Source organism: Nipponia nippon, unplaced genomic scaffold, assembly GCF_047370975.1.
Source record: "Nipponia nippon isolate SJK-2023a ecotype South Korea unplaced genomic scaffold, ASM4737097v1 scaffold_4, whole genome shotgun sequence".
NCBI classification, from domain to species: Eukaryota; Metazoa; Chordata; class Aves; order Pelecaniformes; family Threskiornithidae; genus Nipponia; species Nipponia nippon.
This window is the reverse complement of record NW_028262358.1, coordinates 103837043-103854622: the sequence shown is the minus strand read 5'-3', so window position 1 is coordinate 103854622 and position 17580 is coordinate 103837043. Positions and strand designations below refer to the sequence as shown.

Sequence of the window (17580 nt, the reverse complement as noted above, 5' to 3'; positions counted from 1 at the left end):
CAGCTTATAATGCTTTTTAAATTGCTGCTTTTTCAGCATAGAGATGGATGTGGAGGAAAGGAAGTGGAGGAAGGGATGTGTAGGAAGGAGGTGTAGGAAAGTATACTGCTACCTACCAAAGTATGGTATTTATCCCAGCAAATGTGGGAGTCTAGGAGGCATTAGTTTTCTAGGGATAAGCCAGTCCCCTTAGGCACTCCAGTCAACAGAAAGAAATAGGCATCTCCAGGAAGAGATTCAGCTCATCTAAAAATAAGTGCCTAACATGGCTGAGCTGATGAGCTCAGGTTACTGATTATAGAGCATCCAGAAATTTTGATTTAGACAGATGACTCTTGGAAGCAAAAGTTAAGTAAAATGAATTTGGTCCCTTTCCTCAGTGCTTATGCACACTGTAAATGGCAAGTATAATGAGAGTGGGGAAAGCCCAACAAACCATGGGGGCTGATCATGATTCAGCAAAGTCCTGGAGCACTCGCTTGTGTCCCACTTTGTCTGAAGCTCCTGTGCTTAGGTCTTTGTGTATTTTCCTGGGTAGGCAACCTGTAAGTCCTCATGCGGGTGCCAAGACACGTCTCAGAGACATGATTCCTCTGAGGATCTCATCCTTATGGTAGGAGTATCTTGTGTTATAGTTTAATGTCTTAACCTTGCCCCAGAACAGATAGGATAAAAAGAGCTCATCCAGGGATAATCCACACAACTGAGTGAAGTCATTAGTGATTGCAGGACCAGAAGATATTATCTAAGGCACATGTAACGCTCCCTTTGACATCAGAGGGAACAGGCATCTAACTGGTTCTTGAGGCAAGACTGTTTCAACAGTTTTCCATTTACATGAGCAAATGTAAGGGGCGGGGGGTGTCATTCACTTTGAAATTTAAGATTCTTCTCAAAAACATATATATGTATGCTGTCATGGTTTAACCCCAACTGGCAACTAAGTCCCACACAGCCCCTCACTCACTCCTCCCTGGTGGGATGGGGGAGAGAATCAGAAGGGTAAAAGAGAGAACACTCATGGGTTGAGATAAAGACAGTTTAATAGGGAAAGCAAAAGCTATGCGCACAAGCAAAGCAAAACAAGGAATTCATTCACTACTTCCCATCGGCAGGCAGGTGTTCAGCCATCTCCAGGAAAGCAGGGCTCCATCACGCGTAATGGTTACTTGGGAAGATAAACGCCATCAGTCTGAAATGTCGCCCCCTTCCCTCTTCTTCCTCCAGCCTTATATCGCTGAGCATGACGTCATATGGTATGGGATATCCCTTTGGTCAGTTGGGGTCAGCTCTCCCAGCTGTGTCCCCTCCCAACTTCTTGTGCACCCCCAGCCTGCTCGCTGGTGGGGTGGGGTGAGAAGCAGAAAAGGCCTTGACTCTGTGTAAGCACTGCTCAGCAATAATGAAAACATCCCTGTGTTATCAACACTGTTTTCAGCACAAATCCAAACCATAGCCCCTTACTAGCTACCATGAAGAAGATGATTAACTCTATCCCAGCCAAAACCAGCACAGTATGCCCACTTCCAGAAGCTGTCCATATACCCTTGTTTTCTTCTGCTTCCTTAAGCAAATACAGTCTTAGCTGTTCTGAGTTATTAATATATCATTTGTTATTGCCAAAGGGTAAGGTGCCACAGAGCTTTCCCATATCTCCATCTTTTTCAAAAATATTTTATGTATATAATCACAAACAGTTAAACCGAATATTTGCTTCCCATATAAAATAAACAGTAATTTCAGCTATGTATTTTTTGAGCTGGATTTTGCATTTACTGCCAAAAGACATTTATTGGTAATAACCTATCTGTATGCTTAGTCCTAGGTAAGATCCGAAGTGCTGTTGGAAGCGCTCAGCTCCTCATGTCTCAGAAATTCCAGCAATTTTATTGGCTTTGTCAGCAAAATCTGGTAAGTCACCATGTCTGGCCATTCTTGAAGAGTTTAAGGCTATTCATACAAAACATAACTTTAAATTTTAGAATGTAATATTTTTTCTTTAAAGGTAACAACAAAAACAAGTGTAGCATACCCAAACAGCAGCATGCTGAAACATCGTTTTCTCACATTTCTCACATTTTGTCTAACTGTTCTTCTTTTTCTTTTTTTTTTTTTTTAAACTTAATCCTTAAAAGTATGGTGTTAGTACATTTTTTTGTCAAAGCAAACATGTAATTTCAGTAATTTCAGTCTGGCTGCGTTCTGTCTTTTCTTTTTTTGCTGTCTTTATTAAAGAAAAAAATGAGAAGGAAAAAAATGCAAGTTTTCTGAGACATAATATTATGGCTTATTTTTGTAATACCCTAAAATAGCAACAATATTTCCGCTAAGAAAGGAGAAATTTTTCACATTACAGTAAGTGGAGAATAGTAAAACAGCAGAATAGCAGAGAATACGTGATCCAGCTTTCTACCTACCTGAAAACAGGACTGATCTTGGAAATGGGAATATACATAATGTTCATAAAATTGGGTTTCATAATTTGCATTGCCAATTATATATAAGATGTCCTAGGGCTAAAGGAACAGATGCAGTATATTACTTGTGAGAGTTACTGCTATTGTGCTCGAAGTTCATTAGAGACTAATTCAATTCTAAATGTTATCTTCATTAATATGACAGCAGCCATCAGTGATATAAATGTTGTGGCAAGATGATGCTAATCAATAGAAGAACATAATTCTTCTATCTATGGCTGGTGGTAGAGCACCTACTTTCTTTGGCTCACGTGAAAATCAAGTGTAACTTTCACTTTTTGACTGCCCTTACACTTCATATATTAAAAGTGCTCAATGCTGTTGCGTGCATGACAGCAGACATGACCTATATGTCTGGTTAGATACATTTCTTTACATTTCTTTACTATTTGCCACATAACTTTGTAAGGCGAAACATTCATTCTGCAGAGACCTACTTGCTACTTTCCATCCATAAAGTTAAGCATCCAGAATTCCTGAAACTGCAATCAAATATTACTGAGAAAATCATGCCAAAAATGTCCTACCTTCTGATAGAAAATGATAAGATATATGGTCCTCATTAGGAAAGGATCCAATTATCCACTTCAAAGACTCTGTCAAAACAAGAATTTTAATAGCTGTTACAGAATGACAGAGGAAATATGCAAAGTCAGGCAAGCAGGAGATGACCACGTTTGTAATATCAAATACATCATGTGTGCTCCCTGTCTAGTCTTTTGTTTCATAGCAAAAGAAGGAAATCTTCATCAATGTCTAAAAGTTTCTCACTACAAGTTTCAAAGTGCCCTCCATTACCTGATTGATTAAGCTATGCAAACTAAGATTTGGAGAGCCTAACCTCCACTCCACTTCATTTATCTTCAAGTGTGTCCAGCATTTGTGCTTGAGAGCATTACTGTAATAACAAGCGCAGCTCCTGCTCAGCACAGCCGTCAGCTGTTTGGACGTGTGAACAATTCATTACAGCAAAAGCAATAGGAGCACAGGGAGAAATCTACAGCTTTGCAGACAACATGACCAAAAAACTGCCAAGATTTTATTTCTCTCCTTCTTATTTGGATAATAAACCTTTGAACTCCATAACAGTGGCTTTATCCCACTCTGAAGATTTAGGCTCTGAATAGTCTTCAGCTTCATTAAATCAGCAATGGGCTCTGCAGAAAGCAGCAACTGCAGAACCGGACTTTTAGCTCATTCATGTTTTGAGGCTTTTCTTCCTATGCCTAATGACAGAGTTTGTTGTTAAATAGTCACTTAGTGCGTATCCACAGCAGGCTTTCCATATGCTCCTAAGGCAGCATCTCGGTGCCCCACGGGAACGCTGCCAGATAGCAGCTAGTTAGTGCACTCCCCCACTCGAAAACATCCAGCACTTACAGGGCTACCGCACAGCAGTTTCTCTAACAATGTTCAACAACTGTAAGCATAAATGTAGGACAAAGAAAAACGACATTTAATTCTGCCAATTCAAAATGCAGCAAGGGTTTAGGAAGAGGAATGTACTTCCTCAAACTGAAATTTAACCGGGAACTCACCCATCACCTATGGACTTTTCTAAAGGGTCATGGGAACTTCAAGGGACACATTTGATTATGCTCTGGGTTAAGATCTCTTACCAAAGACTCTCACTTAGGATAAATTCATAAAAATGTAAGCTTCAATGAAATTTTTTTAAGAATCTGGCTGGCTATCTCCTACAGTGTACTGTTGCCACTAACTGCTAGAAAAAAAAAACATCACTGATTAATAACTACTCCTTTCTGCATTATTCACATTATCCCTTGTAACACCCTGTTTTTTCTTTGAAGTGTCCTCCTCTATACTCTCTAGTTGGCACAGATCCTGCTCAGCTTGTGAGATCATCGCTCAATATGTCATGGTTGCAGGCAAAAACAGAGCGGCTTGAGTACCAGCTAGGTACTTTTTGCTTGCTTTAGGGTTCCTTCAGAAGCTGCAAAGCTGAATTCCATATAAGATACAAATAAATGAGCAACTTCAGAGAATAAACAGGTTTAAGCCAATCTTTTCAAAGCTTAGTTAGCTGTAATAGTAATCATTTGTGCCAGCATTTATCTGTGGACTGCGGATCCATAAGCGATAGCAGCAGGAGGCAGCCCTCTTGTGTCCAGACCATGCACGGCACACTCCTCTGCAAGCAGCCGCACTGGAGGCTGCGATCTTCTCAAACACAATGAGCATTGGGGTGCACAAAGGTACAGCAGAGCAATTAGCCTTGATTCACAAGGCAATGGCATTTCAGTGAGTGGCATCATTTTATGGCTATTTAGAGGAAACTGGGGAGAGGGACTGAGCAGACTGGGCTGGAGAGAACAGATTGCAATATAAGATATATTGCTGTGGGACTGTCGCGACAGATTTCACACAGGGAGTTGGTTCCTGAAGCCTGAAATATTGACCTCTGTAGAGTAATTAATACCACTGACATAAATTTTAAATGGTTTTGTAGTAAATTGAGATCTGCCCAGTCAAGTTGTTTTCAGTGAACCCTAATCTGGAGCTGTATCATGTTTCCCAGAAGTCTGTTATAATCTATATGCCAGTTCTGTTAAGTCCCTGAAGCTCCCTGTGAAAAGAGACTTTCTTCTAGTCAAGACGACTTCGAAGTGGATCAGCTTTTAGGCTGGTTCTTGGCCAGGATTCCCAAAGGGGTTTAGATACGAGTGACATTACATGTTGTCATGCCCAGCTCCAGGCACTCAGGTCCCACAGTGGCATCTGCAAACCCAAATTTGAGTAGCAATTCCTGGTGTAAGACCCCTAGAAATGTGCAGTTCAAAGAAGGAATTCAATAGAAATGCTGACTTGTCTCCCACTTTTTAGGCAACTATGTGGGGTTGTGTTCAATATGTAAAATGCCTTTGTCCACTAGGTTTGTGAAAGATGGGGCACAGAGCCTTGCTTCAGCAGTAACACCAGTGTTTCTAACATAGTAAACTAGTCATTACAGCTTTTGCCCAGGAAGGGGGAGATCCAGAGTCCCTTTGGCCTGGTTTCAACCCATTCTCTCCCATCTCCATTGTGTAGACCATCTTAACTGCATCCTCGTGCCCTGGAAAGGAAGAGACATTTCTCCATTATCTTCACAGAGATGTTTATCAATTAAACTCTATTTCACTGAAGTGGCAAGCCTGTCTTATAGAACAAGTACCAATGCTCATAGAACATAGGGTTAAGAGTCTGTATACTGCCTTTTTATGTAACTTTTATCTAGCACAGACATCAGGTTGATAGTCAAATGAAGGGTCATCTTGCTAATTGTTACTGCCAATGTTTGCTCTATTAAGTGTTGTGCACATAGCGCCACTTAATTGCAGTACTTTGGGATAGAGCCTTCCCAGTTCCTGAGCGTGATTTGACCCTGGAGAACAAAATCCTAACATCCTCATCAAAATTTTATACCTTATGTATACATTTGAAAACTCAAGACAATGTAAACATCGAATTCAGCATAAGCTGACAACTTCTTCGTGGTGGTGTTTTGTCTTCTAATAAGCTGTCGTGAATGTAATGTTTAACCAAAAAGACTTCAGGCTGGCTAAAGTATGAACCACGTTCCCTTTCTCTTTAATAATCAGCAGGCAGAGGCTGTCAGCTTGTTCCTTTTTAGAAATGCAGGTCAGCACAGCATATGGTGCTAAGGAACTTCCCGTGCCGCACGGATTCAGGAAGGCTCGCGTATGACATCCAACTCATTCATGTCTGGGTTGTGTAGGAGGCACTACTTTCCAGTCACAGCTCCCAGCTGTTAAAGCGCGCGTAGCCTTAGCACTGAGCAGCATTGTAGCAATGTCATCTGGCGTGATGCCTTTCCTGCCTCAAAGGATATTGTTTAAAGCCTCCTGGTCTATTTGTATTGTCTCCTTTGTGCACGACAGGACCCGAGTGCCATGCCGAGACCAACTTCCCAGGACCTAGCAGGTTTCTGGGACTTATTGCAGCTCTCAATTGAAGACGTCAGCATGAAGTTTGATGAACTGCACCAGTTGAAACTCAATGAATGGAAAATAATAGAATCACCTGAAAGGAAGGTAAGCAGACCATGGACAATACCATTTACTCCCCATTTTTAGTCCTGCAGTCTTCTTGTGTTAAATACAATAGTAAAACACGATAGGTTTCTAACCCTAGAAAATATCTAATTGACATGGCCCAATTTATACATGGAAACCTTCATCAGATGTGAGGATTTTTTTCTTTTTGACAATGTTGAGCTGAACTGTATAACAAATAAAATTAATTTTGCTAAGTTAGTCTACTCCATAACACTTTTGTTCAAATTATTTGAATTCACATTATAAAGGCTAGAACTGAAACATGTTCTGATTAATTCAGACAGAGGACAATAGCCCAAGAATTCAATCAAGGTAAACTCAGCACTCTGCTACATTTGGGGCAGCTCAAACATGAGCACTACAGTGTTTAATCCTGCCTGCACGACACAACTGATACTAGACCAGGAGTGAGATAAAAGCTTGGCCCACGAAAGTTTGGGGGACAAAGAGTACTTCTGGCAAAATGCCTGCACCTCTGCCCTGCAACTCCACCACCTGGGAGACACCCCAGCCACGATCCTTACAAATCGAAGGTGGCGAATTGTCCAAAAAAGCAATGTAATTCTGAGACTGCCTTTCCCCTTTCTAGAGCTCCATCCCTCACCTTGATTATCCCACTATCCTTGCTAATTATTGTATCAGTCAGATGAAGACAGCATTTGGTTTGCGTCAGTACTGTTGGCCTCAGGTGAATACTTGTTTGGTTTGGGAGGAATTAGGAGGCATTTTGACAACTCTTTCATTTCTTCATGCTCCTCTTGGATTTTAATTTTCAGCCAACTGGTTGGTGGATGGTGAGTTTGCAACTCTTGCTTACTAGTGACAATTGGAAGTAAGAAATTATTATAGTGACAGCAACAGTGATGTTCCTAAGAGGGAAATAACTAAAAGTGGAAAAAAAAAAAAAAAAAAGATGGGACAACAGGAATGGAGCCCTTATGTTCCTGGCTGAAAACAGGAAATAGAGAAAATAAAGACTGGAAGAGCTGGCGGTCGTGGGGAATAGCATCTTAGGCTGCTGCACTGTTCCTGTTGAGTTGAGAATGTAGAACTATGTTCTTAAATAACCTTAGTTATTTAGTCTTGGCTAATGCATTTTGGTAGTAGACTCAGAATTAGTTTTAAAAAAAAGATCAAGCAATGAAGAGTCTGTAAACCGTAGGCGCATCAGTTCAATTTTTGTATTATTTGAATCCTGCTGTGCATAAAATTAACTGTGTTCTCCATAAGGAACAGCCCATACTCTGGACTATTACTATTACTTTAAGAGTGATATAGCAGAAAGATTGATCATAATAACCATGCTGTATGTATGAAGTTGTGGAATCTCCGTCTTTGGGGCTATTCAGTCCAGTATTAAATATGATGTTGAAAAGCCTGCTTTAACTTCGAAGTTGCATCTAATTTCAAGTGGGCTTTGAATGGGGGTTGTATTGGATCACCTCCAGACATGCCTTCCAACCTAAACTATTGTATGATTCTGTGATTCTACAATATCTTTTTAAGGCCCTTATATGATATTTCACAGTCTCTAAATGGAGTAAAATATCAATTTCATACTTCAAAACAATTCTCAATTTAAAACCTGCAGAGCAATTTACAGCTACTTTGAGTACCAAAATCTACTGACTCTCACTTTATAATTTGTTAATTCTTCAATATAATTTTCTTTAAAATGGTCCAGGCTGGCAAGCAGAACAATTAGCCCTATGTTCTCTCTCTGGTTGGTGCTTGCATGTTTCCATTTAGCAATTCAGAGGAAACTAAACTAATAGACATGTATACACAGCTGCTACCTCATATCCAGCTGAGGCTAAACTCAGTATGATTAATTTAATTAAAAATCCTGTCCTGTTAATCTTAGACAGTCTTTTCACTTGATCAGACCACACAGATGTGCTGAATTCTTATTGGAGAGCCAGTGTGTGTTTCTGTTTATAATGAATGTAATAATGTGTCAGCTAAAATTAAACAAATTTATATGAGAGAGGTACACAGATTGCATGTGCAGGATACCTGCAAGGATAGTAGAAGGAAGCATAGTCTTTTTTAAGTCACAGGACTGCAGAATTTGTAATGGTTGCTGAAACAACAGGGTTTTGTCAGTGTCCCTAGTGTGGCTAGCTATTCACGTAATCCGTTAGTCAGCTGAGTGGAGAGTACAAATTGAGCATGCTTGATGTATGTAACCAGTATTTTGCATTTCATGTCTTCGATTTGCATGCTCTGCTGACGGTACCATCCGCACGCAGTTCACCCTCAGTTTTAATACCCTGTTGCAGGAAGAAAGAAAGGTTCCTCCTCCTGTACCAAAGAAGCCCCCAAAAGGAAAATTCCCTATCACGAGAGAAAAATCTCTGGACCTACCCGACAGACAGCGACAAGAAGCTAGAAGACGGCTAATGGCTGCTAAGAGAGCAGCCTCTTTCCGGCAGAATTCAGCCACAGAGCGTGCAGACAGCATCGAGATATATATCCCAGAGGCTCAAACCCGGCTTTAAAGACAGAATGCTGCAGAGTTCCTTTTTTAAACAAAATGCTTGTACAGTTTGTCACTTACCTGGTAATTTTTGTCTCATTCTCTCCACTAAATATGCCCTTGCTGTTGTGTTCTTTGTGCCATAAGCACAGTGGAATGCTTTTGATTTCCTCAGAATTTGCTGAGCTCACCGCAAGAACGACTTCTTTTTGTATTTATTGTCTGACTTACAATCAGCTACAATGGATAGGGCTTGTTGAGACCTGACTTATCCAATATATTCTCAGAGGACAACAAGAAACACCTCTTGAGATGGAACCCAGCTTACTTTTTTGTTATTTATATTTTTATAAAATGTGTGATAATTAGGGATAAGAATAACAAACTATAAATGGGTGCATCTCACCATTCACTAGAGGCATTAGCTAATCCAAGTAGAAGGTGCTACAAATGTAAAGAGCAGGAAAGAAAGAACCCATTTATCTCTCTGACCTCCAGTTTCTTTTCCTAGAACCCAGCTAACATATTTACCCATGTGTTCTGCCACTCTTCTCATCTTTGTTACTGCAAAATAACATTAGGCCTCCCATGTCATGTCAAGTTTCTGGAGATGAACAGGGATATCCAGCCACTAAAACTCCAAAGTTCATCAGAAACCAAGAAGCATACAAGTCTGGTGGTGGTGGGAATGCCCACTGAGAAACGTTTGCTGTTAGCAGTATAACGACACTCTGAAACCTAAGCAAAATTATAATGCAAGAGGACTTGAGTGATGGGTGAAAGGAAAATGGAAGCCTTAAAAAGTTAGATCTTCTGTAGCAAGATGTGTAAAGAAAAAGTTATACTCACTCCTTTGGAACACTCATTGCATTTTTAACAGTTCTTTTACGTGTTAACATTTATTTTATAAACCTTCTCTCTTTCATTTCAAGAGCCGTGCTACATGTAATATTTCAAACTCTCAACATGTTATCTCAATTGAGTTTCCAGGGTATCCTTGAGAAAAAAAAAAAAAAATCTTGCTTGTTTAAAATGCCAGTTGTGATGTTGTAAACAGTTTAAGAAATATGAATGTGAGTGGTAAGTATATCTAAGTTTAAATGGTTATGTTAAGGTAAAGGTGAACTGTGGTTTACAGTTGTATTTTTTTTTTAGAACTATTTTTCTATGCAGTATCATTTATGGCAAGAATAAGCTTCTTGCTTGCTTCAGACATTAAAAAAAACCCCATGACTCAAAAGATAAGTGATTTCCAGCCATGGAAGATAAGGAAAATAATATATTTTCAAGCCTCGCATTGCCAGAAGAGAGAGCTGGTAACTACCACAGTCAAGAGGCTTTAATTTAAAACAAATTATGATAGAATTATTCCACTTCACCTACCTTCCAGAGCCAACCGAGCAACCCAGCACTTAGAAGTCTTCAGGTGAAGACGCAATAAGATGAGTAACCCGCAGCCCCTGATTCCAAGGTTTGAATCCCACCGAACACTACTTTAGGTCAAAACAGTCTGAACCCAGTGAGACAGCCCCAACTACCGCATCCCCTGTTTACCTGCTTTAACAAATGCAATGTATTTAGCCATAGGCAGAACAGCTATTTAATTATACTCGAGCACTTTGGTTCTTCACCTGATGAGCACTTTAAATCTGAATCCCACACACCCTGCAGCCTGACGGATGACTGAAAACATGAAGTATCGTAGGTTATGCAGATCTGACGTTGCTTCAAATCTGTTTTCTTTTGGGGTTTTTTGTTTTTCTTTTTCCTTCTCTTTTTCCTACAGTGTGTAGTATTAAGCATGAGTTCTGTCTTTGGAGCACAGCTGATAAAGCATGCTTAGCTTCAGGATATGAATCTTTAGAGATGAAGTTTTGAGAAGTTTCTGTGAGAAGAAAACCCTGTAAATTGAGCCTGATATCTGGTATATACTTTACCAAATAGCCTTAAACTATATTTGGAAGCAAAAACCAAGACGAATGTATAACCTTCAAAAATGCAAAAAAAAAAAAAAAAAAAAAAAAAGAATAAATCCCTGACATATTCTTCTATAGATGAAAACAGTATATTTCCCATTCCTCGTGTTTCCAAGGCATTTTCTATTAAGGAAAGAGCTGAATCCTGGGTAGTGTACAATATTGATGCTACTTCCTATATTTGCTGTACTATTTTAAATACAAATGTACCTGCAGACATTGGCATCTTTAGTCCTGAAAACTGATATCTTATTTAAAGTGGAGCTGCTAATTAGAAATATCCACACAAAACTAAAGCCAGTGTCTTCCCTATATTTAAGAAATTTAAAATAGACACGCACACCCCTATACATGCATATATATATGGCAGCTGATACATTTTTTCTAATTTTCCTGTACACTTCAAGGAGAAATCACACTTGACTTTCTCGCTTGAAAACCCCCACCTGCAGCAACAGGTCACGCGACTAAGACAAGTTGTATTTGATCCTGCCAGTAATCAGACTTTATAAAGACAAATTGTAAAAACAACAGATTACAGATAAGTTTAGATCCCAGCTGACCTAATAATGCTGACTTGGAGCAGTCCGTTAAGTTTTTAATTTTAGAATCATATTTTGATATTTTTCTGATATGTTAAAGTTTTATTGGATGTTCTCAGGCAAAAATAGGCCTGCATGAAGGACGCCAACCCTGTATTTTACATTTCCCATGCCATCACAAGAAAATGTTCAATATAAGCTGTGGATATCCATGATTTCTGTTTGTTCCACCTTTGTTCAAAAAAAAAAAAAAAAAGAAAGAATCAAAAGTAAACTAGATGCCTACTGAAAAATCTGATAATATGTTATCTGTGCATGTTACATTTCAAAGTGCAATATATTAAATTCTTGTACAGGTAACATTCTATCATTAAAGGCAAATAAGCCATTTCTATTTACATATTGTACATCTGGTTAGTTTAGAAAAATAACATTATGCTTATCATACTTGTGTTGCAAATAAATCAAAGTCAAATTGCTTCGGTCCCTGACATGAAAAACACAGCATGTGGTAAATTAATAAACATATAAACAGATCAATTGTAATCTGACCCCACATCATAAAAATAAAATTCAGTTACAATACCAATGTAGGAGGAACATAAATAAACATAAAGATAGAAAGTGGAATGCTTTCTACTTAGAGTCTTCATGGCATAGACCCACACAGAACAGCTGGATATAGCAAAATAGTCTAGTGTTTAATGGAATACTAATTAGACTAATATTTATTTTAACAGATGAAAATTATAGAAAGTCTCTGTTCATTGCCTGTAAAACACAAGTATAATAAACAGAATTCTGAAAATTTAAATAAAGAAAAAGACCTGACTGGTAAAATTGTTGATATTTGCCATACTTATTTTTGCTTTGTATATTTTTTTAGATTTGAAATTCTTTGTAAATTGGTGAAGTGCATTATGAAGTGTTTTATTGTTTCTTGTCAACTTGATCAGAATGGCCTTTGGCAGCGTGCAAAGACTAATAATGTTGTACAGTTTAATACCAAAAAATGACATTTTAAGTTATGCTTAAACCTTATCACTATGTTAGATTTGCGATCGATCAGGAAGGAATTAAAGCGTGCATAGGAAGGTGTGTGGATTTCATATATATATATATATATATATATATAAAATACATTTCATATAATGGAAATTATTTGTTTTAAAATAAGCCCATGTCCTGCTGTATCAGTAAATTAGTACTCTAGGTTCATCTTCTTCAGCACTGCATCTAGTGTAAAGTGAGGGAATGTTCAGTCATTGGGTGGTTTTGCAAGGAAAAGAAATAACTGCTACGTGATGACGTGCCATACGTGACCTGCAGTCTCCTCGTGCCCTGCTGGGAGCGATGCCCCTGCGAGGCTCCTGGCCCCACGGCACCCTCGGGCCGCGCCACTGCTCCGCGCCAGGTCCTCCCCGCGCAGGTCCCCGGCCCCTGCGTCCGCAGCAGTGTGCCTCCGCATCAGCCCATCTCAGCCCTTTGCGTTCAAAGCCTTGAGCCTGCCCTGCCCGGTCGGTGGGTTTGATGTCCTCCTCGGCGTTTCAGCGTTGGCGCCGGTGGCAGGGGGCACACCGGAGGCTGACCCATCAAGTGCTGGTTTGTGCATGTTAATTTGAGATCTGAAGTTGGTCTGGCGGCTCCAGGTGCCAAGGTGTGTGTGCTGAAAAGCTGAGAAATCCTGTGTAGTAGGAGCCTCAGCATTAGACAGAGAGTTTAAATGAAACGTGAAGCAGCGTTACTCCCATTAACTGTTCCCAGAGCATCTTACGATGTAGTGACACCACCCGCAAACTGCATTTGAGGTGAGGAATATCAGCGAACCCCTTAATGTCTAGAGAGGTGCTTCCTGGTGTATGACAGGTTGACACTTACGTTTATATAGTGCCTTTCATCCAGAAGGATCTCCAAGCACTTTATTAGCAGACACACAAACTCCAGGCTGGGCTGCAGCTGGGGCGGGTTACCCTGCCCACAGCCTGGTGAGCCGGCACGGCGGGATGCTGGGGACTCTCCCGCCTGTCCCCACGCTGCCGGGGAGCTTCCGTCCACACCACCCTCCCAGCACCCGGGAGGACCCTTATGGTCTGAGCCTGTGCCGAAGGAGAAGCAAAGACTCACTGAACCAAGAGGAAGACCTGAGCAAAGAAGAGGCGAGGGCAATGCTCATACTGTCCCTCCAGGGTGTAGGCAGGGAAAGAAAAGCATCAAATTAAGGTTCTAGAACAATGTCTGCTTTTGCTGTTTATTCAGTGAGGGTCCCTGCGGTGGAGGAGCTCCCTGGGAGGGAGCCTCAGGAGAGCCCTGGCCGGTGCCAGGCGCAGGAGCCGATGGCGCCTGCAGCTGAGCCCTCCCGGTCAGAGATCTCAGCAAGTCTCTCCTTCGCGCGTGCATTCCCCCACGGCTTTCTCAGAGGGAGAGCTCGATCTGGGGCATGTGCTGCAAAAGCAGCCTTCCCCCGGCCTAAGTGCCAAGCACCCTGTTCTCTCCCTGGCTCTGCCCTCCGGCGCAGCTAACACGAGGGATAACGTGAGGCACAGGACTTAGGCATAAGGATTGTGCTTTGGTTCGGGCAGCTGCTCTTTACTGGGACTCAGCTCTAAGCCTAAGGATTCTTTGTATGGCAGAGCAGCGGGGATGCCTCTCTCAGCATTGGCAGGAGAAGCAGACTAGAGGCAGCCAGTTCGTACTGCAGATAACATAAGGAGGATATATACATACATATATATACATAACAATTTTTCGGTGTCGTGTTCCCAGACAGTTGGACCCAGGAGCCAGCCAACGTTCCTGTAGACCATGCTGCTTTCTTGCAGCTGGGCCTCAGCACTGTCGGCTGTGGCAGGTTCACTGCCCAGTGCAGCCCTACGGCCCATCTGCAACTAGTCACCACGTTCACCTCCAGGGACCATCTTTTGGGAACGGCTGTTTTACAGCATACTCATATGCATACACAGGCTCCTGGCGAGAATTAAGCCCTCTGTATATACAGAAATTGCTTAATTTATCTCTGAAATGCAGCTACCTCTATGGTGTAATGCTGCAGCTGTTTAACTACATAATAGGCTGTTCAGGACAGCAAGTATAAAACCGAAATTGAAATGGAAACTTGCCCAAAAGAGAATTTGGCGAGTATATTTAGGCTGATTCAAGGCCTCTTAATGAAATAAAATTCTAATAGCTGCAAGAGGCCACGGCACTCATTATGTCTAAAACCATATTCCAGATCCCTTCTCATTAAATGCATATCGCATTTCGGAAATGATGATCACAGAAGAAGGCTGCATGTTCACGGTCCCACCTTTCCACACATGGGTGTTTCTCCCATTACATTTCATTGCTGAAACAGAACTGGGCTTTTGAAGTCAGATCGTAGATAACGTAAATTAGTATGTCTACATGGCTTGCTCTTTAACTGAGCAAACACAGAACAGTTTTCATCAGCTGGCAATTTAATTCTCTATTTTATTAAGGCCAAACTGTTATTTTTCTAAATTGGTTTTGTTGGACAGGATTTTTTACTTCACTAGTACTAAACCATGAATATTTTCACCTAAGCTTAAATGAGGGGGAGGTTTATTTGAAGATATGGTCATTAGTCACCAACACAGCCCGTTAATGAGGATTTTTCTTCTCCTTCCCTTATTCTTCTTTCATTCAACACAGCGTTTCCCAGTCCCAAAGCTGAACTGTCATACAAGTTTCTCATTTGTGAGACGAATTATTGCAGAGCTTTGGGCTAAGTTCTGATCTCAGTTGTGTTAGAACTAATGCTAAGAAACTGAAATCAGAAAGAAATGTCAGATTCCGATCAGTATAATTCAGATATCTGACTCGGCAAGTCCTGCTGAGGTAGGAAGGACTTACCCTTCGAGTTAGCAAGCGTGTAATTACTTTGTAGGATATAATTCTTCCTTTCAGGTAGGTCACAATCAAGCAGAGGGCTTGGTAGTAGGTTCAAGTCTCTGATTATAGTCCTCACAAAGAAATACTAGCTTTGTTTATAATTGTCCATGGAATCCACATGCTCATATCCATGCTTTGATTTACCCTTTGGAGGTTTAATAGTATGGCCATCTCATTTTGAAAGGGCTCAGCATGTATGTATTCTTTAGTCCACTTTATATATTAATTTCCTGAATTAAGAAAATTTCCCTTTCAAGTAGCCTGACTTATACTGCTCTAGAACTGTTCTTTCCTGAAGAAAAGCCACTATGACTGTGCAGGATTTCCTGTACAGAGACAAAACTCATACTTTCATTTACCATGTGACATGCCAAAACAATCAAGTGTGGCCTAAGGACTAAATTAAATGCCTCCTATAGAATTTCAAGGAATGTTAGAACCAGGAAACTATCTGTTTAGTTATCATTAAAAGTATATATAAATATATATAAATATATATATACATAAGAAATCATATCAACAATGAGGATGAACTGAGTGCCAAATATTCACCATCTGTATAAAGCTACACTTCACTAGAATTAAACTATTTTATGTAATTCTCTTTCTCATGCTTTTATGGTTCTTTTGATAAATTCTATTTAGTAGCATGCAGGATACCTAAATTGAATGTACAGTATGTTGTTTCATTGCTACAATAATTTCTTGCTTCTCAGTAATATCTTCTTTACCAGAATGTTATTTGTTACTTTGAAGACATATTTGAGAATTGTTTTATTATTGAGTTATTCTTTTTTCATGATTCTCTACTCACCTCCAGCTGATTGTAAGAAAATGTGCTTCACTATTTTGCCCCATGGCTCTTTTATGAAGCTGCCTCTTTCAATTGGTTTATGTATCGTTTATGTTCATCTCCTGTAAATAATTCTGCAATTAAATTTTTTGAGAAAAATAGAGTACATTCTTTATTACATTTTAAATTTTACGTTAGTGAAAATACGCCATTTCCAATCAGACAATTTGTAGACCACACTAAATTATTACTTTAGACATGTAGCCTTCTGAGTGTCAGGGAAATTTATTTTCAGTAAAATCATTTTGATAGGGTTTTATCTGAATTCAGAGGAAGACATTTAAAATCTGAAGGAATTTGGCAAATAACGAAATCAGCTATGCAATTATATTGATGTGTTTTGATTTGTAGTCACTAATACTATAAGTATAGAATATCATGCACTGATTTTGAATCAGACCATTGTGTGTCATTAACAGAAAGATTAATAGCCTCTTTTGCATGTAAAACATCCGAAATCGAATTATCTGTAAGCAGGCGTTATTGGGGCAGAAGTAACTGAATTAGTTTTGGAAAGGTGAATCCTGGAGCATCTCTCTGTGTGTTTTTTGCCGTTTGCAACAGAATAGCCAAAAAGAACTTTTAGCCCACTTTATGTTTTTCAGCTCCTTCCAGGGCAGACAAGTCTCCTTCTGGGAATGGCCTTAGCATCTCAGCAGAAAATTTGATCAATACTTTGCATTGGCCACACTTCTTGGTAAGACAGAAGCCATGGTAGGCATGAAACGAAGATGTGTGGACTCTCTGAGTCTAAATAAAGGAGGTACCAGAAATACTATAACAAATATGAATTTCTTTGGCATAGAAAAGTACATAGGTGCTTGAATCACTGGATTTTTTATTGCTCATTTATTATATATACTATCATAACACTTTGGAGACCTAGCTATGGACCAAGACAACATTGTACATTTACAAAATTAAAAGATTTCCCGTAACACAAAGAGTTTACAACCCAACCATTAGGTGAGACACAACAGATAGGCAGATACAGGAGAGAAACCTAGGGAAAAAGTGAGATGCTATTAATTAAAATAAAAAGTGATGGTTGCAGCATCCCAGCAGCCCATCAGTTGTCAATTGTTTCATAGCCATCAGAAAAAGAGAGGATAATGAAGTGGGTTGGAAGATACCCTCAGGGGTCTCTTCCCAAGCAGACAGGGAGTCCAAGAAAGATGTTTGTTTGAAAATCTAACACAGAGGTGATGAATTTTGGCATCATGAGTCAACTGGAGGTGGAAGCTGACATCTCCGTAATTAATGAATGA

General features: G+C 39.9%; 1 protein-coding gene across 16 annotated transcripts in view; it reads left to right on the top strand.

Annotated features, from left to right (window-relative positions):
- DLGAP2 (DLG associated protein 2) overlaps nt 1-16407 on the top strand; it is a 480050-nt gene extending 463643 nt beyond the window's left edge. For 14 of the 16 annotated variants that reach the window (XM_087775270.1, XM_087775268.1, XM_087775269.1 and 11 more), the window contains 4 exons: nt 1820-1911; nt 6377-6529; nt 7330-7347; nt 8836-16407. In XM_087775270.1, the coding sequence (XP_087631396.1) occupies nt 1820-1911; nt 6377-6529; nt 7330-7347; nt 8836-9054 (482 nt within the window). In that variant the 3' untranslated portion in view covers nt 9055-16407. The remainder of the gene's footprint in view (nt 1-1819; nt 1912-6376; nt 6530-7329; nt 7348-8835) is intronic. The other 2 variants (XM_087775281.1, XM_087775267.1) reach the window with 1 other exon arrangement.
- Nucleotides 16408-17580: the final 1173 nt, after the last annotated feature.